The sequence below is a fragment of the Vulpes vulpes genome, chromosome 13, assembly GCF_048418805.1.
Source record: "Vulpes vulpes isolate BD-2025 chromosome 13, VulVul3, whole genome shotgun sequence".
In the NCBI taxonomy this organism is placed as follows: Eukaryota; Metazoa; Chordata; class Mammalia; order Carnivora; family Canidae; genus Vulpes; species Vulpes vulpes.
The window spans coordinates 130,152,007-130,174,776 of NC_132792.1; the positions used below are offsets into that span (position 1 = coordinate 130,152,007).

The following is a 22,770-nucleotide window of genomic DNA, read 5'->3' on the forward strand; positions in this document are numbered from 1 at the left end:
GCGGCAACGTTAGGAGAAAAACACCCCGACGCCTGGAAGGGACGCAGCGTGGGTTGACCGAGCCCCGAAGGGCCGGGAAGGGGGCGTGTCCGGCTTGGACCTCCGCGCGGGAGCAGCTCCAGGCGGGGCCGCCCCCGCCCCCCCCGCAGTCCGCCCGGGAGCCGCGGGGCGCCTGCGCGGGCGGCCGCCAGGTGGGCAGGTACCTGGGCGGGGCGCGCCGTGGTTGGCGGCGGCGGCGGCGGGGGCGGTCCGGGCACCCGGAAGAGCCGCCGACTCCGCGGGCGCAACAGGCGCAACAGGCGGCCGAGCGGGGCTGCGCCGTGCGGACCGGCCCGGGATGGACAAGCTGAAGAAGGTGCTGAGCGGCCAGGACACCGAGGACCGGGGCGGCCTGGCCGAGGTGAGCGCGCTGGCTGCGGGCCCGCGGGGACCGGGCGGGGCTTCCAGGCTTTTCCTGGAAAGCGGCGCGGTCCCCGTGCGCCACCCCCCACCCCGTGCGCCCCCCCGCGGGTCCTCCCCGTGCGCCCCCCCCGCGGGTCCTCCCCGTGCGCCCTCCCCGTGCCCCCCCCCCGCGGGTCCTCCCCGTGCGCCCCCCCCGTGCGCCCCCCCTGTGCGCCCTCCCCGTGCCCCCCCCCGTGGGTCCTCCCCGTGCGCCCCCCCCCCCCGCGGGTCCTCCCCGTGCGCCCCCCCCGCGGGTCCTCCCCGTGCCCCCGCGCCTCTCGCAGGTGCCGCGCTCCCGGCCCCGCGCCCCTCTGCCGTCCCCGCCCGAGCGGCCCACTCGGGAGGGCGGTGCCGCCCCCGGGGTTGTGCTCCGGCGCCGCCCCGGGAACGGGAGCCTGGCGGAGGGGGCCCGCGGTAGGTAGGTAGCCTGGGCCGGGCGGGGGGCCGCAGCTTCCCCTGCCCGCTGCCCGCTCCGGCGGCGCTTAGCTGTGGCCGTGACACTCCCGCCCGACCTTGGGCACCTGTTGTCGTGTGACGCGTCTCCGCCGCCGAACCGGGAACTCCTGGAGGGCAGGGCCCGCTCTGGCTCTGGCTCCCCTGAGCCCGCCGTCTGCCCGGGACCTGGAGAGACTGCGCGCGCGTTCGTGGGCCTGCTGTGAGAGGGCCGGGGCCCACCTGGAACCTGGGCACTCGGGCCCTGTGTTCTAGAGCCACGCAGAGTGTTCACTTCCTATTTCCAGTGCTTTTTTTCGCCTTTGTGTTTGTCTTCCTTTCTGGATGACAAAATGACATTTTACTTTGGGGTGTGCGTTCCATGGGCCTCAGGTTCCCCAGATATAAACTGGAGGTGTTGAACGTTTGAAACGTTAAGGCTTCTTTCAGCTCGAAGCCCATGTTTTCCTTCCAACCTGATTCGGTGTCTCTCGTGGTTTGTTCTCAGCAAGCTGCTTTCACCCGCTTTTGCGGTTGCTGATTTCTTCTGCATTTTGTGTGACGCTGATGCCTTCACCTCCTCGGCGAAATCTCAGAACTCTGAAGCTTACTCTCTGAATCTTCACCTTGAAGAAGTAACGCTATAGGAACTGAATTGAGTATTACAGGAATTGGAGTTTATCTTTTTTTTTTTTTTTTTTTAACATTTCAAAACAGCTCTGTGGGTTCTTTGTGATTGGTTGCCTTTATTAATTGGTCAAGGCTCAGGAGTAATTTCATGAATTGTTTTGGTTTTGGTTTCTGGCTTCTGTTATGAACTGTGAAGTCAAACCCCAGGCCCAGCCTAAGAGAACTCCGGTAGTTGACAGTCATTTGTATCTGAAAGCATTATGCCCTGTAGACTGTCATTCATCACGCTTTTATGAGCAGCTAGGGTTCAAGGAGGGGACACTTTATCATCCTGAAGACGCTTGGGGGAGGAGTGTTGACAGATGATGCAGATATTATATATTTAGAAAATAATCATGAAGCAGACCCTTAAGAATGAGTGATTAGTACAGACTGAAAATATAAATGCTGAGTTTTTTTTTTTTTTAACCTAAAATGGTGCATGCCTGTGTTGGACATAGTGAAGGGCTTTAAAGTGTTGTAAGCTCAGCCACCTCTTAAATCTATTTAAAAAAAGACTGGGTGCTGCTCTCTTGTTCTGAGTAGTATTGTCTATTTCCTCTTTCTGGGTGTGATTTCCAGTTTACATACATCATTGTAGCCATTTCCTGAGTCCCAGACTCCTGGGAAACATTTTGTAGCTGGCTGAATTCATTTTCAGGATTGTTTTTGGCTTGATTTTTACTAATTTGGGCTTCCTTTAAATTGTTGGTATTGATTCGATTGTCTCCCATTTCCCATGGCTTGAAGTTGGCAAAGCTGGAGAACTGTGTGCTGAAATTTCTGTTCTGTTAGCTGGGCTACGTGGCCATACAGGCTCTTCAAATAAAATTATTGAAGTTGTCAGAAGGCACCATAAATGAGTGCTTTTCAAATTTTTATTCTTTTAATGTGAACAATAAAAGCATGACTAGTTCGGTTTCTCCTACACTGGAAACTAGGTATAAAAACTGCTTGGCAGTGCTTCATCACGAAGAGCCTTATGACGAGGTTTTTAATTGATACCTCACCATCATAAATACGCCTTCAACCTTTAGTTTTAGTGGGCTTATTTTTAAAAGTATAGGTTTTATTTTTGCCATAAAGAATTCCAGAGATGAGGAAGGAATGAGTGGGACCTGGTTTGAAAGCCCGGGAATGAAGCAGATTCCTTTCTCACCTTTTTCTGGTTATCAGCCCTCTTTCCTCAAACAGTTCTTAGCTTTCCTTCATTTTGGCAAGAACCTTTCTTCTCTCTACATCCCAGAGTCAAAGGGACCTTTGTTCCTAACCTCCAATCAGACAGCTTGTGTGCAGATTGCCTGTAAATCCTATCCAGGTACTATTTTAGCCTCTCTAATTTCCAGAAAGTGCCCCAGCATAGTTTCCAGCAGCCATGAATTTAGAGAGGCATTTTCTATCAACTGAGTTCATTTTTGTAAATCGGCGAAAAGGAGTGCTTAGCTCTCACTGAGACCAGTTGGAAGAAGTGGAACAGCACTTTCCTCTTGCTGTGACCAAGCGTGTAAAAGACTTGCAGTGACGCTGGGTGGGAAAGCACACGGATGAATAGTTATCTGTCCCTCTCCCCCCATTTTGCCAAGTAGGATGACGTGTGGATGGAAATTCAGCTTGAGGGACTTGTAGAATCAACATGTCACTTTCCTTTCTGAAGGAAGAAACCAGAACTGCTTTTTCCTTGTGTCAGCTTGATCTTTACGAGGACTGGAATCTCACTGTCCTGTTGAGACCTTTTAGTACTCTAAATGCCAAGGCCACCTCAAACTTGACACTTAACCTTATGGTTTATCCTCTTAAAATATCCCTCCTGATGCCAAATAGTGCTCGAGCCATGAATCTAATCCAGTTCTGTTGCCACACTTGTCTCCCTGTGCGCAGGTCAGTTCTTACTTTCTACCTTGGCAAAGTAAACTCTTTGTTTCTTGCATGAGTAGGAAGAGTGGTGTCTTCTGATTTTATTTTCTTCTTGGTGGCAGCTTGAATATGTTAGAAGTCTGACCTGATTGTCCAGGTGCCTGTCCAGCCTGGTGACAGGGCATCATGTACCTCATTTTGGAGGAGAGGTTTTCCTCAGCGTGGAAGCAGGTGGCCCATCTGTGAGGTCCCGATATCCTGTTCCTACTGGGTGTTACCATCCCCAGTGGTGCCTTTCTGTGCAGTGTCCATTGGTGCCACATGCTTCTGCAAGTGCTGTGTGTGTGATGGGGAATTGCAGTGTCATGAACCCCCTTTAAGTATGTGTCAATAGGGATCCCTGGGTGGCGCAGCGGTTTGGCGCCTGTCTTTGGCCCGGGGCGCGATCCTGGAGACCCGGGATCGAATCCCACGTCGGGCTCCCGGTGCATGGAGCCTGCTTCTCCCTCTGCCTGTGTCTCTGCTTCTCTCTCTCTCACTGTGTGCCTATCGTAAATAAATAAAAATTAAAAAAAAAAAAAAAAAGTATGTGTCAATAGAGGCGCGCCTGGGTAGCTTAGTCGGTGAGACATCCGACTTGTGATTTTGGCTCATATTATGATCTCAGGGTGGTGAGAGCGAGCCCTGTGTCAGGCTCTTTGCTAGGCGTGGAGCCTGCTGAAGGTCCTCTATTGCTCCTTCTGTCTGTCCCCCTCTCCCTTTCTTAAAACGAAACAAAAATATATGACTATATATAGTTGGAGGAAAAGCTGTTTTGATAACCTGCCCTGAATACTACCTTTCTCCCGAAGAAATGAAGCCATTCTGTAGCAATGCTGGCCACCCCTGGGAGAGCCACTGGTCCTTCTCTTCAAGCTTCTAGTCTGGTAGGAAGTTTGGAGACACGATTGAGAACAGTCCCTGAGCTGGGAACAGTCAAGGCTGAAGGAGTTGCCGGTCCAGCGGCCCTTGCAGCTTCTGCTACCACTTTCCTTCTTGAGCCGGTGGGAGTGTTTCTGGCAGCTTTCTCTCATTGTGGAATGGAGACTGGGGGGCCAGACAAGGTGAGCCTTGTGTGAATACACTGGCTGGCTAGGCAGGACCTGCAGTCTCAGTGGCAGCTGCCTGTCCCCAGCTTGAAGCAGCCATGGCCCCTTTCATGAGGTGGACAGACTAGGAAGGTCTCTTGCCTAAGTTCTCTACACATGGGGGAAAAACTCGTGGGGGCTACTTGCAGGCTGCCCTGTTTTTTTTTTTTTTATTATTATTTATTTATGATAGTTACAGAGAGAGAGAGAGAGAGAGAGAGAGAGGCAGATACACAGGCAGAGGGAGAAGCAGGCTCCATGCACCGGGAGCCCGATGTGGGATTCGATCCCGGGTCTCCAGGATCGCGCCCTGGGCCAAAGGCAGGCGCCGAACCGCTGCACCACCCAGGGATCCCAGGCTGCCCTGTTTTAGCGGAGCTGTTTTGGGAAATCTTGGCATCCTCTGAACTTTGCTCTGGGGAGGGATTAATTACAGTCAGATGAGTGGGGCAGTAGTGAATTAACTAGGATTTGTCTCCCACTTGGGTGACTTGGGTGGTGCCAGAAGTGAATAGATTCAGCTGAAAGCCCTGGCACAGATGACAGCTGTTAATCCTTTGAGCTCTCAGAGATGCTGCTGTCTGCTGTCTTGCCCCCGCTTGCTGGGCCCCTGCCTGGTGGGGGTCGTGCCTGTGCAGTTGTCCTTGTCCTGCCTCGGCTGTGGCAAGGGTTCTGGCTTCTCTAGGGCCTACTGTCTTGCCTTACTGTGTGTGAAGTGGTTGTGCTTCAGGTGGAGAGTTTCCACCTCTGGGGATGTTCATCTAGAGGCTCAGTAACCTCTTAGCCGCTGCTGGAGAAGATTCATGGATGGATAAGGAGCTGGATTCCATGACTCAAGGGCTCCTGTAGCTCTGAGTGAGTGAGTCGGATTCTTTGCTCCTGCCTCCCTCAGCACAGACTCACACACTACATCTCATTACTAAATCTCATTGTTTTTGGTGCTCAAATATGCATTTACATGTATGTAATCAGTTTTTTAAAAATTTCAGGTTGTTGAGGCATCTTCATTAAGCTGGAGTACCAGAATAAAAGGCTTCATTGCGTGTTTTGCCACAGGAATTGTCTGCTCACTACTGGTAAGATGTACCTCCTCCGCCACCCCCCCCCCCCCAGCTTTTCCCCACCCTGTCCCTCCTTCTCTCCATCTCTGTTGTCCACTTCCTTCTCTCTTTTGCTCTTTGTGAGAAGCATGGCTGGGAGAGAGAGATAAGGGAGGTGCTGAGGGGGGAGTGGGTGTCTCTGTCCACCCTTGATTGTATGGCTGTGGCAGGAGGGCTTTCTCCCCGTGCAAACGCCCTGTGCTTTACCTTCCAGGGAACTCTTCTGCTCTGGGTGCCCAGGAAGGGACTGTACCTCTTCGCAGTGTTTTATACCTTTGGTAACATCGCATCAATTGGGAGGTAACTGTTTATTTATTTTTAATCTAACCATAGCCAATCACTAGATGGGACAATGGGTGTGGATTGTGCTCAAGGAAGATGAAGGAGGATGCTTTATTTTTTTTAATTTTTATTTTTTAAAGATTTATTTATTTATGATAGACTTAACAGAGAGAGGCAGAGACATAGGTAGAGGGAGAAGCAGGCTCCTCACAGGGAGCCCGATACAGGACTCGATCCCAAATCCTGGGATCATGTCCTGAGCCACCCAGGTATCCCAGGAGGATGCTTTAATAGTTCGAAGGATGAGGTGAGAAAAGAAGTAGTTAAAATACATCACATCTTATATCCTATCACTTCAAAATATTTTAGCATATATATGTATTTTTTACAGATTTTATTTTGAGATGGTTGGGTGGCTCAGTTGTTTAAGCATCTGACTTTGGCTTGGGTCATGATTTTGGGGTCCTGAGATCTAACACTGCATTGGGACTTCCCACTGAGCCTGCTTCTCCTGTCTCTCCCCCTGCTTGTGCTCTCTCTCTTTCAAATAAATACATAAATAAAATCTTGTTTTTGAGAGGGAGAGAGAGGGATTGTGCATGAGCGCATGAGGGGCTATAGGGGAGGAGCAGAAGAGAGGGACAAGCAGACTCTGGGGTTAGTGTGGATCCTGACACAGGGCTCGATCCCACAACCCTGAGATCATGACCAAAATCAAGTTTTCCGACATTTAACTGACTGAGCCACCCAGGTGCCCCACCCCGATATTTTTGTATCTTAGTTTATTTTTGAAATCCCCTGGGATAAATTTATTGTGACTTTTATATATGAGGGAACCGTGGCACACAGTGGTTGAATGATTTCTGCCGGCTTGACAGCATGATCCTCTCTGCACTCTGGCCTGCAGCTGCCAGAGATTGAGTGGTGGTTTTAAAAGGCTCACCGCACCAGAGGCTGCAGGTGTGATGTATTATTATTCTGTCCAGATAAGACCATCTCAGACCTGGCTCTTGGCTCATGAGGGCAGGGCAGCTAACAGAGTACCCCCTGGAGGTGGACAGCCTATTTTGCATGCTGCAGGTGCACAGATATCCCAGGTCAAGTGTAATTCACGCTTCAGCCACACTTGTATGCTGACGGCACCAGTCCTGTTCCCAGCCGGAAGTGCTGGCCTGACTTCTACCTGCTTGGCCCCCTGGAACCTGAACTCTGTGACCCTTCCTTTCCTTCCCCTTTCCTTTGTATGTCAGTGAATGGCCTCCGAGTCCTGGGCGTCAAAGCCCTGGACCCTGTTATTACTCACGATGGCTTGGTGCTGACCTCTTAATGGCTCCTTCCTCTTTGTCTCCGTGGCTGTTGTCCCTGACTGTTGGGCTCACGTGCTCAGTGAGTAAGCCTTGATCACCCTGGGCTGGGCTCTGAGCACTCACAGACAAGTGTGGTTTGGTTCCTGCCGCAGTGGAGATCACTGGGGAGCCAGGCAGGTGTACAGATAGATGAACTGATAACCTAATAGGGCGTGGAGAAAGACTGCTCAGGGAGGGTGGCTGTCATGCTCTGACCTGGGGAGTGGGAGGCACCTGAGCTGCCTAGAGATGGTTGGCACTTGAGCTGCTCTTCACTCTGACTTGTATTGCTTCCCACCTGAACTACTACAGGGTTCCTCTGCCAGCTTCTCTGCCTCCTTCATTCTTGTCCAGGCCATTTCCTACACAGCTGTAGAGAGCCGTTTGGTTGTAGCCCTGTCTCCCTTTCTTTAGTGGTACCCATTCCCCCTGCAGGTGCATGCATGCAGGAGAGGCCCTTTGAGATGTGACTTTACCCAGTCCCACTCCCCAGCCAGGCTCACCTTCTTGCATCCCCCCAAACGTCCTTGTGTCAGTTGTGGGGCTAATTTCTCTGCCTCACGTGCTGCCCCGTTACATCTCCCTCTTTGTATCCTGCCCCCCCTCCGTTAAGCGAATCCTTGCTTTGTCAAGATTTGGCTCAGAAGTCACCATTTCTATTCAATGTCTCCTCTTACCTCTCCCCACCCCCACCCAGAATCAATGACCTCTTTTTTCCTATGGGACTCTGCATATCCCAATATATTTATGTGACAGCACAGATAGCATTTTATTACACTGATTTTGTTACAAGTCTCTGAGCCACTTGACAAGGGCTGTACCTCTGCTTTACCTATTTGTAATTGTTCCCAAACCTAGCTCTGTTTTGGGCTACAAATACTAACCACATGTTTGAGTACACAACTCTAGTTACCTTCTAGAAGCTTACTTTATGAATGCTTGTGATAGTAAATTGCTGGCTGTCAGAGATGTCTAATTTTGCCTCTAAAGCCATCTCAAATACTAACTTTTGGAGGGCTTTGCTTTGGGCAGACAGTGTTGGTTGAATGTAGAGTCTGTAAATAGAGCATAAATACAGGAGTGTGTTGGTTAGTGCAGAGAACTATTTAGCAAACCCTAATAGGATCGCCTCTTGGTAGCAATGCCTACAGAAGTAATAAAGGGAGCAAACAATTATTTCCAGGATGCTGTCTAGGAATTTATGGCTTTACTTATAGTCTGTTGTATTTTTGTATATATGCTACATTTAATTTTTATGGGCAGCCTTGGCTCTTGCTTCTTGTTCACTGTTGGGTAAAGAGTGTACTCAGCTCAAATACTGAGCTAAGAGTGTGGCCATGAATTCAGGTTGAAACTTAATGGCGCTTTAAAGAGAGGTGGACTTAGTTTTTAAATTTCTGTTTTTACCAAATACCTGGTAGCTCATGTTAAACGCTGGCTGTTACAGGCAACTGCCGGGGTGATGCCACATGGGGCACTTTTGCCAGGAATCTAGAGACGTGAGAGACCCAACGCTTGAGTTCAGCCTGGGGGTCTGCTTTTATTTTATTTTTATTTTATTATTCCATTCACGTGGAGATCACTAGGGATGTCTTTTGGCGCTTTGGATCGAGTAGATGTGGGTTTGAATGCTGGCTCTCCTAGCTTTGTGACTGTGGATAAGTAAATTAACCTTTCTGAGCTTCATTTTTCTCATCTTTCAAGTAAATAAGTGTAATAACACCTAACTCACAGAGTTACTGGGCTATGAAATGAGGTCAAGTGTGTCCTATCTAGCATTTAGCAAACACTGAACAAATAATAGGTGATACCATCAGTAGAATTATTCTCTGGAGACTATGAAATAAAGTGAAATGCTCTACTTTTTAGTATCAGCAACCTAAACCTGTCAGGTGTGGTTTTTCTTTTTTAAAATTACCTGAGTCTTGAGGCACCTGGGTGGCTCAGTGGTTGCCATTGGCTCAGGTCATGATCCTGGGGTCCCAGGATCGAGTCCCGCATTGGGCTCCCCATGGGGAGCCTGCTTCTCCCTTTGCCTATGTCTCTGCCTCTATCTTTGTGTCTCTGATGAATGAATAAATAAAATCTTAAAATTACCCAAGTTTTTGGTTTGGTTTGTGGGTTGTGAAGGAGGCAAGGTGGCAGGCACCTCTTAGAGAGAGGGGTCCTGTAACGTGGTTCTGGGTGTGGTTCTGGAATCAGACGGCATGTACTTCCAGCGTGAGGAGTTGGGGGTTCCTGGGTAGGTAACAGATCGTTTGGGGCTTCAATTTCTTCTTCTGCACAGTAAGTATGATGATTCGTGTCATCACCGCCACAGGTTATTAAAGGATTAGATGAGAATAAAGAGCAAAAGGCCTGTAACAGTAGCAGTTGGCATGTAGTAAGGACTTCTCAGGTGTCGACTGCTCTTGGTGCTGTGATCACCGTGGGTGATCCTGGGGGGTGATGGAGAGGCAGCGGGGTGTGCCTGGTGCAGGTCTGGTCTGAACGGCTTGTGTATGTTTGCCTTTTAGCACTGTCTTCCTCATGGGGCCGATGAAGCAGCTGAAGCGAATGTTTGAGCCGACGCGTTTGATTGCAACCATCATGGTGCTGGTAAGGCCTGCCTTTCAGCTGCACTTGTGAGATAGGACTTTTTATTTTTGCTCTATGGAATCTTTTTTCATCTTCAACCTAAAAACCTCTTTTCTTTATCCTTTCATCTTAACGTACTGCCCAATGCCTGTAACCACTGTGGCAGAGGGAGAATTCTGTGTCTGATGATTATTCCCTTGGTGTTTTGGATGGTGTATCCTGGCAGCTCTGCACCGCCAGAGGGCTGGTCAGAGTAGCCAAACAGATGTGGTGGCAAGAGAGCTGGGACGTCTTCCTGGTGACAGGTGAAGCCACACCTGGGCAAAGCTTGGAGGGAGTACTTCAGAGTGGCTTCACTCTGGAATGGGCGTCTGGTCTCCTGGAGCTCATTCTTGTCTCAGCATCATCTGACTGTGCCACTGTGTGTGTTTTTGTCCATTTTTCTGATGCGGGTCTTTTATCCTCATGGCCTGTCACACCTGTTCCCTGCTCGGGCAACAGTGCCTTCAGCGTGTCGTCCCATTTTTCTTTGGGCTGCTGTCTTCTTTGTGACTGTCAAAATCATTCCAGACCACATTCACTGGCCTTCTGTTACAGTTACCTTTATTGCAACATCTGGGACTTGATCAGTGCACTTTTATTTTTAGTTTCATTCCTGTCCATGTCATTTGCCCAAATAGTAAGTTCTCTAGGGCTGTGTCCATGGTTGCTGTTGATTACATGTCCTTTTGGAGCTTTGGACACAATACTGGACACAGAGGAAATCTTTAGGACATATTTATTGAGTAGCTACGTTATAGAAGAGGTGAGGACAGGTGTGACCGTCAGCTCAAGTGCCGTTGTTCTCAGCCAGTCCTGGATATGGATGGTCCAGACAAGTCTCTTGTAGAAAGAACTTTCTAAGAAAGAACTCAGAGAAGGTGTTAGGTGACATGTAAACAAATAACCGACTGTCTGATGTCTCATGTTACCCTTTGTCCTTGCGTGCCTTTTCTGCTCCAGACACAAGTTTTTTGATGGGGGTTAAAATACAGAGGTGTATGTTCTACCTATTTTAGTACATTTGAAGGAAGAGATGGATCGATGAGGGTGACCGACCAGTGATGTGATTTTATTTTCTGGGCAGAGAATTTGGGAAAACTTGAAAGTCAAAGAAGATTCATTTCTTTTTATTCTGCATCAGTTCTTATTTGGCTGATTTCATTTCATTGGGACTTTTAACTCTTCTGCCAAACATGGGTGCTTACCTGGGTCCAGTGCTTTGAAAGGAAGGATACCTTTGGTTGTGGGGATCATTACAGAATCTGGTTACTGCAGTGGGGTGAGGATTTTAAGTTTGCCAAGAATGGTGAAGTCTTAAGAGTATTTTCCTCCATGTTGTCACTGTATTCATTATTGTTCTTCCCCTCTCTCCAGTTGTGTTTTGCACTCACCCTGTGTTCCGCCTTTTGGGTAAGTGTGTATTTTAATTTTCCTGAGTCTTTGTGGCGCGTGCCTCCCATCACAGCCTGTGCTCTAACCACCTGTTGTTCTTTCAGTGGCATATCAAGGGGCTCGCGCTCATCTTCTGTGTCTTGCAGTCCTTGGCCCTGACATGGTAAGTGATGTTTTAAATACCCTCTGCCCACATCGCTGTCTAACGCAGCCAAAGGAGATGAAATCCCACGTGGTGTGGGTAGGGTAGGAGGCTAGAAAAGCATAGAAACTTTTCAATTTAAGAATTCTCAATGATGCCGGTGAAGTCAGACTCCAGAGTGAAATCCTGTTGACTCAGCCTAGTGCCGATAGATGGCATTAGTGGTCTTAGGTGGGCAGGGGAGGCTGTTTGCCTGCTGCAGTAGTTTTTAGCAAAGCTCATGGTTGATTTTGAGGTATTATAGCTGTTATTCAATCACTTCTGTCTGGTAGGAACAAAGATGATGAAGTATTACAGGGGCTAGTAGAACAAGGCTTGTGAGTCAGATAGGAGGAAGGCGAGTGGTAAGGAGCGATGAGTTACATTTGTGATGGAACGGATCATTTAGCAGATGCACAAAGAGGGAATTGTCAGCAGGAGATGAGGGATGGTGAATGACGAAAGGCAAAACCACATGGCTGTGGGTGGTAGGGTCGTGTGTGCGCTGGAGGCCGTTGGCAAGACCAGGGAGGGAGTTGTAGCTCAGGAGCCATGTGTAGTGAAAGGGGTGCTGGAGACCTTGTTCCTGGGGCTCAGGGGTGGGGTTGTAGGTTCCTGTTCCTTCTAAAGCGGTCCAACATCAGAGTGAGAGCAGTGCTGGCAGACCCAGAATTGATGGCTTCTGAGACATTGCTATAATCCTTCCAGAGTTTATCAGAGGATGAGACCTGAACAGTTTCCATAGAGGTGTGCTGCTTCAGAAAAAAAATGTTTTCTCTAGTGGAAAGGAGGGAGGACTGGAAGTTTTAAAGCTTCCAAAGATCAACTGTATCCCTGTTTGGTGGTACAGAAAAGACCCAGAAATGGGTCTTTGGACTACAAGCTGAGCACCCACCCTCCCTTTTAGTAATTTTGGACTTTTGGATAAAGATACTTCTCAAATGCTTTTTGGAATGTACTGTGCTCACAGTAAATGAGGTTCTGTGTGTGGGGAGTATAAGAAGAAAGACTGGCCTGCTTTTAATGACACACATGTTTTGGGAGTAGGTACCAAAAGGCCTAGTTTTATGGCTTATATTTATATTTTGTTTTTTTCAGGGAGATGCAATTGGTACCCACATGTACATGCCTTTTCATGCTTATAGACTGAATTTGAACCTAGTTTTCAGAGGTTTAGCGTTTATATGGGCTTGAGCAAATGGCAAGCCCTCCAACACAGTTTTGTGTTTTTCTCAGGGCCAACCAACTTAGTACCTGCCTGGCACATCATGCCTGGTCCTTTAGGGTTGTGGTGTCCTCCCTCGTGGGCCTTCTTTCGGTGAGGGCGTTGAGCTACCAGGGATCACTAAGATATCTTTGGGTTTCGGTTCTTGAAGGATCATAGCTAATATTTTTATCCATAGTGTAGTTGGTAGTAGGGTTTTTCCTTTCTGTTCTCTTGTCTTTTAAAATTTATAGGAGAGAACAGAAAATTATCCCAGTCAGAGAGACGTTATATTCTGTTGAGGATTTGTGAAATATTAGAATATTAACTGATCAGGGTTTTAAATTTTTTTAAATTTTTTTTTTTTTTAATTTTTTATTTATTTATGATAGTCACAGAGAGAGAGAGAGAGAGGCAGAGACACAGGCGGAGGGAGAAGCAGGCTCCATGCGCCGGGAGCCCGACGTGGGATTCGATCCCGGGTCTCCAGGATCGCGCCCTGGGCCAAAGGCAGGCGCCAAACCGCTGCGCCACCCAGGGATCCCTGATCAGGGTTTTATTTGGTAGTTTCAGAGTAGGGCTCTGTGCCTTCCAGATGTGTGGGATCTGCTGGCTCATTTGGTTAAAGTTGGTGGGGTGGCCCTGTGAAGCTGAGTTCACAGGGTTGCCTCCACATGGGCCTTTTGCTCTTATCTGGCCACCGATGACACCCCCCCCTTGCATGCATGGCAGGGCATGTGTGTTCACATGTGTGTGCGAGTGTGCGTATGTGTGCATGCATCCTGCACGCTGAGGAGAGGGACAGGGTCTGGGCCAATCAGGGCAGGTACCCTCACAGCTCAGGGGTCATTCCTCTGGTGACTCCCTCCATTTGATTTCGTCTCTTCTGTGTTTTCATTGCAGGTACAGCCTTTCCTTCATACCCTATGCAAGGTAAGACTAACTGTATTTAGGACTGTGACTTCTGTCACTGGGGGATGACAGTATATTTGCAAAGGGCCTTTTGTTTCGAGTGTTTTCAGAGAACACATACTATTTTATCATTACTAAAATTCTTTCAGACAAATAGGTAAATGTTGTATTCCTGTTTACAGCTTAGTAAGCTGAGGGTCCCCTCCATCCTTCCTCTGTGGTACAGGGATGATGGGCATTGGCGCAGGACCACCAGTTCTGGTTGCGTGTATGTTCTCCTGTGATAGGTAGTGCGTATGTACACATAATCACTCTTTGAACTTGTAGCTTTGTGGAGATCGTCTCAAAGGTGAATGTCACTTTGGTATCACTGAGGAAGGAGGGATCTGAGCTCATTTTCTTGCAGTACCCCCATTGATGAGAATATTTCAGCAGAGTTCATGAAGGGAAAGTCAGAGCCAGGGTTCGGAGGACCAGAGTTTCCTAATTAGCAGTGTGACCTTGAGCAGCTCCCTGGACCCTTGTGGCCTGGGAGGACTCAGGGATAAGCAGAGTGGGCTGGGCCAGGTCATTGCCAGAGGCCCCTTCCAGGCTCCACACCTCCTTTCATTGTCACTTTCAGTGATGGGCTGGCCTCTCAGAACTGGCCGTGTGATCTTTGCCTGACTCTGCTCTCATGCAGCAGTTTAATTTCCATACATCTCTGTCATTACCTGGTAGCTAAAAAGCAGCTTTTCTTTATCTGGGTTGAAAAGGTGAGAAATTGCATGGGAGCAAGGGAGGAGAAAGAGCAGGCTTGCTTCTAATACATTCCGACTCTGCTTCTGACAGTGATTTGAAGATGCTGGGGAGTATCGGATGAGAAGTTCACAAGCCCATCAACATAAAGGCAGCCATCTGGCTTGGGAATGGATTCTAGGGGGGTAGCAGTTAGGAACTACTCTGCTGACCCAGCCAGTTTGGGAGGATGGTGGCTTGTCTGAGAAGAGTACAGTGGTGCTGTCTTGGGAAATAAGCCAGAACCTATCATCCCTGAGCATCCAGTGATCTATTTATCTGTTTGCTAACAATTTGAATCACGGACCAGTTCCATAATTTTCAGGGCGCAGTGCAAAACGTAAATGTGGGCTCCTTATTAAAAAATGATTGAGAATTTCAAGATGGCAACCACAGAGCATTAAACCAGGTGTGGAACCTTTGAAGTACAGGACCCAGTGAAACCGCACGTGGCTCTGGACCCATGAAGCTGGGCCTGCTTGGCGCTATCCTTCAGGACTGCAGACTTGACCTGGGTTGGCATTTACAGAGCTTACGTACAAGTGATGGACCAAGAGATAGAAGGTTGCTGTAGCAGTGAGTTTTATGTGCTGAAGTAGTGGGGCAGGAATCCCAGAGGTAGGCCCTGCAGTTCTGTTTGTACTTTCCCCTGGAGTAGCCTTTCCACAGTGTTCCAAGGAATAGTGGTTACACAGTAGAGCAGGGTTCCATGGTCAAATAAGCTTGGGAAAGGGTTAAGCAAAATTACATGGGTTCCTTGTTACGCAAATTTCCAGGTCCTTTAATATGTGTGTTGTTAGCTGCCACGAGGGATCTTATTTGGCTGTAAAACCCTTTCTTGTGCAGAGTATCTCCTGGGACTACAGTATAGAGCATATCCTAAGAAATGGTGCTCTAGAATTATCTTACTATTAAAGCACTGTGTCTGCCCATGTAAATGCATTCACTCACCTCTCCCTCCCTCCGTGACTTCCATAAACTTCCTGTAAGCACAGCTGAGAGCAGAGGGACAGAGCAGGGGTGGGAAGCCCTAGCACGTAGCCATGTGTGGTGTGGAGATGGGCATGCTTGCCTGAATAGGACAGTAAGTCACTGAGCACACACTTTTTCCTTGCATCTTGAGGAGTATGCTCCTGGGATAGGCCTGACGCAGCAAGGTAACAAGTGCTCAGTCATTGTAGAAAGAACCTCTTGTGCTCAGGAACTCCGGAAAGCCGTCGCTTAGTAAGTCTCTGCTGTTTGCTGAAAGAAAGGCCCAAGTAACTGTTGGATCTAATGTGTCCAGTGCATCTGGTGGTTCTGGTTGACCTCAGGGTGCATAGTCCTACATTCTTGGTTTCTGATAATCTTTACATTCTCTGGTCTTTCCTTTTGGTTATCATGAGTAGCTATCAGTTATTTAATACTTACTCTATTCACTGTATTAGTTCCTGCGACTGGTCTTTAGGGTAAGTGGGATATCCCCTTATACAGATGTGGAATTTGGAACTCAGTAAGACAAATGACTTGCCCACAATACTACTACTGATGTTGAAGTTGGTGTTTGATGCCAGGTAGGTCGACCCCATAGTCTAGGTGCTTTCTGCTCTGCTAGGTGCTACTCTGGGCACTCAGGAAATCTGCAGGGGCGTCTTTACCACTTATAGGGGCCTTTGGGGTGATGGTCTCCCATTGATCTTTATATTTTTTTTCTTCTAGGGATGCTGTGAAGAAGTGTTTTGCTGTATGTCTTGCATAACACACGGGCAGTTGTGCAAAACTTTGGAAGGCGCTGTGGAAGGAAGCTGGTGGACAGTTTTGTAAATAACTTCTAAACCTCTGTCTTACAGACATGTGCCTTTTCTCTTGCAGCAATGTGTTGCTTGTGATCTGAACATTTGAGGATTGCTTTCAGAGGCAGTGTTGTGTTCCCAAACCCAGATGTCTGTAGCACGGTATGAGAGGGGTTCTGTATCTTATGGAGTAGAATATTTGTTACGCACCTGTTTCCTCTTTAGATGGTATTCCACTGAAATCTCCTAAATAAAACCCTCAGTAAGCAGCCACAGATCAGCCTTGGGAGCCAGTGCTTCCCAGGTGATGACAGGCAGCCCCGTCAGAGGTGGCAGGGGTACAGCAACAAGGGACAGAGTTTTGGGATCATCAGGGGCTTTGTGGACTTGTCCTCAGGATGGAGAGCGCTACCCCGCCTCACCCAGCATGGACGGACGTGCTTCTACTCTGGAGTCTGGGAGTGCGTGATTCTGCTCCCCTCACAGCTGCACGCAAGCCCGTGGACAGCCTGGTCATGGAGTGACATAGCACAGGATAATGTGTTGTTTTAAAATCTGAACTGGTGTTGGCTTCATTCTTTGGATTCCACACCTGATGGTGGAATGTGTCCTCTTCAGGACACGTGTTCTGTGCACACTCTTTTTCTCTTGAGGTTTTCTTTCTGTCGCCCCCTTCACATATCTTTTCTCATGACCTCCTGGAACTGGATTGGGGACAATGCATGGACAGAACAGACACTGTTTGCTCTTGCACAAGAGCTCACGGGAGCTGAAAATCTTGCTGCTTTCCACTGTATCTTGTTTTCATTATTTATAAATGTTGCTTTTAACTGATTCTATTTTCCGATCTCCGGAATGGGGCCAGGGAAGAGTGGGTGGGAAGACAGGGCCCACAGCTAGGAGGCATGCCTATCCAGTGGCCTGGAAACAGTGCCCGAGCCACAAACACTGGGGCAGGGGGCAATGGACGGTAGCGTGGTTCCCTTGCAGCCCCTGTCTAACCACACCTGCTGCTTGGTGCCCAGGACCCCATCTAGTCCTTACAAGAACCTTGGGATGAAGCGCTGATGGTCATCTCACTGGGCAGTCATGGAAATCAGGCCCAGAGGGGTTAGAAGGCTCCCCCAAAGCGACAGTGGTGGCAGAGCTGGGCTGAGAGCCTGGGCTCCCTGGCTTCAGTCTCCTCTCTGGCCCCGTGTTTCCAGGGGCAGCTCTGGAGGCCTGTCCTCTATTTCACCTGTTCTCATTAGCTCAGCCTGTGCCTTCCTTGGTCCCAGCCTCTTTATGTCATTGTGCTGTCTTCTGCCCATTTGCCCTTTGGGGAGGCTTCCTGCTGCATCTGTGGGATCTCCATTGTTCATTTGTGTGCCCTTTTAGCTCTTCCTTGCTGCCTGTCGTAAGTGCCCCATCTAGATTGCTAAAGTTCTTGGTATTGCAGAGCCTCTAAAGCAAGCCCGCCAATGAAGTCTCTTTGGGGTTGCTTTTCTGTTCTTTACCCAGGTCTAGCTCGTCTACTTGGGTGCTTGCTTTGGAACTTCCAAACCAAAGGCTGTGTGGCCCACTTGTCTCCTTGCTTGTGGCCAGTTGCTAAATTCTTTATCCTGTTGCAGGTGAGACCTCAGATGGGCTAGCCTTTTCCTCTGAGCTGAGGAGGTGTGAGCAGGTCCAATAGGGTAGAGTGAGCAGCCAGGCTTACCAGGTCCTCTCTAGGCTCTGGAGGGCATCTGGTCTTATCCCGAGGTTCCTAACCTGCCTTCAGCCAGGAAGGGAAATTATGTGCTACCGTCTGGTTTTGTGGAGTTTTTTCACATCTGACGCACCTCTAGGAGATAACTCAGATCTTGGAAGCACTCTAGGAAGGGACCCAAAGGAGTTCAGGAGTGTCCATTGTTCTCTTTCTTTTAAGAACTGATGTGAGGCTGGCCTGTCTCTATGAACTCCAGCCAGCCTGAGTAACTAGAAGGCTGATGGCTCTTTTCAGTGTCTGGACTTGACTTTGTGGGCCATGAGGTCAAAATGCCTTTTGAGATGTCACCAGGGTTGTGGTAGTTAGTGGATGTGGGCTTTGACCACACACAAGTCTCGGTGTGAGCTGTGGCTCAGTCACATAAGCTCTGGCTTCTCTGTTTAAAAATAACAGAGATAACAGTTCCTGCTGGATCATTGTCCGTCAGTGGGTGTATGTCAGGTGCTTAGCCTGGAGCCCAGTGTACCTGGATGATATCTCAGTGAAAGGAGGGTATTAATACTTAGTCCCAGAGTAATCGATGACCTTTGAAGGTAACAGGTGAATGTATCTGATCATTAATTTATCTAAGAAATACGTATCTAGCATTATGTGTCCAGCACGGTAGAGTTGCCAGGCATGGTTTCATTTAATATCCACAGTGACTTTGCAGGCTGGTGGTCTTGTTTCCCTTACAGAAGACAGGGAAGAGGCAGAGGGTAGGGGTCTCTCCAGATCTCACCAGTAGAGGGCGGTGGTTCTCATGTTAAAGTGCCTGCTTTGCCCTAATGTGAGGCCTGTGGCCAGTTTGCACAGGCGGCTCCAGTCAGAACACTGGGCAGCTTTGGATGGTCCTGCCATTCATTCAGGGTCTTCTGGACTCCTGCATCTCCCTCCTGCCACCTCACCCTTTGGTTTTCCCTACACTTGTTTTTGTCTGGTGCAAAGTGGGAGGGAGAAATCCATGTGAAATCTGTAGAAAGCTGTTCCCAGGCAACAGAGCTGTTGCAAGAACCCTCCTGGGTGAGAGTGGGGAATTAGGGTTCAGATCCTCTGGCTTGCAGGCCGCCAGTGGTTTCTGTTTCCTGCCTCCCTCCCTCCTTCCCCCTGCCTGCCATCCTACCCGTTTACTGCTGAGGGAAGGAGAGGTCATTGCATTTTTGGCATGAAAGGAATCATTGAGATGACCCTTGCATGGCAAAATGTGCTCCCTAGAGGTGAGGTGGTCCTTCCAACTGTATGTGAGCAGTGCCCTGAGCACTCTTCCCTCTGTGGGCACTGTTTTGGGGCCATGCTAATCCCCACACCCAGACAGCCTTCTCTGGGCCCTCAGAGCCTGCTGTGTGGCTCTCTCCCACCCATTTCATTACCTAGCAGTTTCCTCTTCTGCCAGTCATGCTTGTGGGCAACTCTGGCTTCCAGATTCTGTGTGTGGCTGTGCCCCTGGCTGCCTCTGCCCAGGGCAGAGGTTCCCTGGGAAGGTGGGATACCATTCCCCATGGAGCATTTCCGCTGGGTTGGTGATCTCAGTGCTCAGAACTTCTCTCCATCATTCTTATTAGGGACTTTGGGGATTATCCCCTGACTGCATCTCCCTCCCACCCTAATCAAAGGTTGCTCGTTCATGAACAAATACATTCATGAAATGAATCTAAATAAATGACTTTTGGATACTTGCATTAAAAAAGATGATTAAGAAGTGGGGCATACCTTGAAAAAAAGGGTGTGGGAGATACTGGTTTGGCTGCTTCTGCTTTTGACAGTTCTTGAGAGTGACAGGTATGGCGGTGTGACACATGGGTGAGTGAATTGGGAAACTGAACTCAGCCCATGGCTGTGCATTCCCTTCTCTGTGGGGTGGCCTGCCCGCACCAGCCAGCCCTGCCTTCTCTTCCCTCAGACATCTGACTCAAGTCAGCTGCAGGATTGCAAACTGGTTAAAAATTTGACCCTCATTTTCAGGAAATAAATGAAAAAATTCTGTGTTTACTCAGTTTTTGGCGTAGTTTATTTTAAAACTTAAGATTTTGGGGGGATGTTTTAAGAGGTACTGTAGTTTTTTTGCAGATAGCAGTTTTTAAGAAGCTCATAGACCTATGACTGAAGTTAACTACAGATTTCTATTGAAAGTCTTGATAGGATATTAAAAGAATTTAGAATTTTTTGATTTTTTGGAAATTCTTATTTATAAAGTCAGATGGGAGGTTAAATCATGTGACTTTATAGTACCTCATAGTTTACAAATTATATGAAATTCTGAGATCTTGGGCATTTGTAGTGTAAGTGTGGTGCAGTTCATTTGATCCCAGTTCCCTCAAGATAGGCCATTTAGTTCTACTTTGGTCTGTTTCCAACTCTTCCCTCTTGAGTGTCTGGGACACTTAAGCTATGTTGTGGGTTGCTCGGGTTTCTGTGGCGCAGAAAGGCCTCACGAAACCTGGGCAGAGATCTCACACTAGAGCTTGTGAGTGGAGCTCAGTGAGGCACATGGGAGCCCCAGAGCCTTTGTTAGTGCACGTTGACCCCAAATTCCATTCTTCCTAGCAGGAGCTGATGGGCTGATAATGGGCTTAGAAATGCACAAAACCTTTTCTGTGGGATGGGATGAGCTGAAAGCAGAGAAGAGTGAGTTCACCAGACAGGTGCAGTATCGTCCTCCTGTGGACCAGACATGGCTATTTGAAATGAAAAGTCAATCCACAGCTTTGTAATAAACACCTAATGCTGGTGTGTGTGTTTACAACAAGGTAATGTTACTATAGTTAGTATGAAAAAACTCAATAATACGTCACGGACAAACATTCCCTGATAAAAATGGGCTGCCTGGGCTTAACAACCTTGTGAGGTATCCTTCAAGACCAAATTAAGACTGGTATGTGGGCAGAATGCTCTCTCTGTGTTGAACTTTCCATACTGCAGGTAATGAGCCTTATTCTAAGTACAAGCTATTCATGTGTTTGTAAAATATCCTAAAGAAGAAACTTAGTTTACATTCAATCTTGTGGTCTTTCTGCTATGAGAAGTGTTTATTTTGCCTTTTTCACTATATTTGCTTGACTTAGCCACCTTGAACAAGGAAAGGAAAAATTAAAAATCCTCTCAACCCTCTGCTTTGCTGCTTTTGTAAATTCTGATTGTGAAGTTGGGGATAAAGATGTTCAAAAGCCCATGGAGAATTTACATGCCTTCGGAACATTGTGCCTGTTCTCCTAAGATGAGCTTTTAAAACACTGTTAAAACATGAATCAATTTTTGTAATTGTATAAAGATACTCAACTAATTTTGAATGCTGGTGATTGCATAACTGAGTTTTTTATATCTAAAAATATATTCTTATGTGCTACTTTTGCTACCTGGAGATTCTCTTTCATACAACAAATGTTTTCTTTTTACTGATGCATTTTGAAAAGAAAGAATTTTGCTGGTAATTAAGCTGTTTTTTTCCACCAGACATCATAAAACTTCTTAATTTTACTTGTTTTGCTTTTTGTTTCCTTCTCCAATAAATGATAGCATTTTGATCTTTAATAAATCTAGTATTGTCTCTTTTTCGTGTTTGTTTCCCCAGGAGTCACTAAACCAAATGAAGATTGTATGACTACAAGAAGAGGCGATGTTCTTATTTTGCATTTATAGTGTGTAGCATGTGTTATAAGCACTTACAGTTATTTTTGAGCTAAATTGATATGTAGTCCTCTCTTCCCATTGATGTGGGGATAACGGTCTAAGTTTTGAAGATTTTTGAAAGTAAGAAATGTCAGATGTTTTTATTTTTTTTTAAGATTTTATTTATTTATGAGAGACACAGAGAGAAAGAGACAGAGAGAGACAGAGACACAGGCAGAGGGAGAAGCAGGCTCCATGCAGGGAGCCCGATGTGGGACTTGATCCCAGGTCTCCAGGATCACACCGTGGGCTGAAGGCGGTGCTAAACTGCTGAGCCACCCGGGCTGACCAGATGTTTTTATTTTGGAGTATTCTTGCACACCTCCCTGATCTAGTCACTACTAAGACTAGGTTGTCAAATTAGGTTGTTCTGTGACTAGGTTGTTCATAATATTTCTGTATTCTTTCACTGTTCCAAAATTTATAGTTATGATCATTCTTTTTGTGCTGATACTGGTAATTTGTGTCTCTTTGCTTTATCTTGGTCAGTTTGGCTTGGAGTTAATGATTTTATTGATCATTTCAAAGACAAACTAGTTAAAAAGATTTGAGCAGAGAAAAGTATATGAACAGCCAACAAATACATCTAATATATACTGTATTATCATATAAGTCAAAAAAAATAGGTAAAACCCAATTCTAGACTAAAGATGCATTTTTAGGTGATAAAATTATACTGAAAAGTAGGACGTTTGCACAAAGGTAGTGAAGACTTTGGGGTATGGAGAGGTTAGTAATTGGGAAGGGACACTGTGAAAGGGGACTCTGTGTGCTGGTTGTCCTATTTCTTGTTTGTTTGTTTGTTTGTTTCTTTTCTTTCTTTTTTGAGAGAGAGTGAGCACTCAAGTGGGTGGGGAGGGTCAGAGGGAGAGAGTGAGCAAGAATCAAGTAGGTTTCACACTCAGGGCAGAGCCTGACACCGGGCTTGATCTCATGGCTCTGAGATCATGACCTGAGCCAAAATCAAGTTGGACACTGGACTGACTGAGCCACCCAGGTGCCCTGGTCCTCTTTTCTTTTCTTTTTTCTTTTCTTTTCTTTTCTTTTCTTTTCTTTTCTTTTCTTTTCTTTTCTTTTCTTTTCTTCTCTTTTCTTTTCTTTCTTTTTCTTTTCTCTTTTCTTTCCTTTCTTTTTTAAGATTTATTTATTTATTCATGAGAGACACACAGAGAGAGGCAGAGACACAGGCAGAGGGAGAAGCAGGCTCCCTATGGGGATCCCGATGCAGGACTTGATCCCAGGACCCCGGGATCACAACCTGAACCGAAGG

General features: G+C 47.5%; 1 protein-coding gene across 1 annotated transcript; it reads left to right on the forward strand.

Annotated features, from left to right (window-relative positions):
- Positions 1-215: 215 nt before the first annotated feature.
- On the forward strand, positions 216-21,366 carry SFT2D2 (SFT2 domain containing 2). The gene is made up of 8 exons (XM_072732947.1): positions 216-400; positions 5,513-5,599; positions 5,838-5,923; positions 9,768-9,849; positions 11,245-11,280; positions 11,367-11,425; positions 13,551-13,580; positions 16,035-21,366. Exons 1-8 carry the CDS (start codon positions 338-340, stop codon positions 16,072-16,074), a joined length of 483 nt encoding a protein of 160 aa, XP_072589048.1. The 5' UTR covers positions 216-337; the 3' UTR covers positions 16,075-21,366.
- The last annotated feature ends 1,404 nt before the right edge of the window (positions 21,367-22,770 follow it).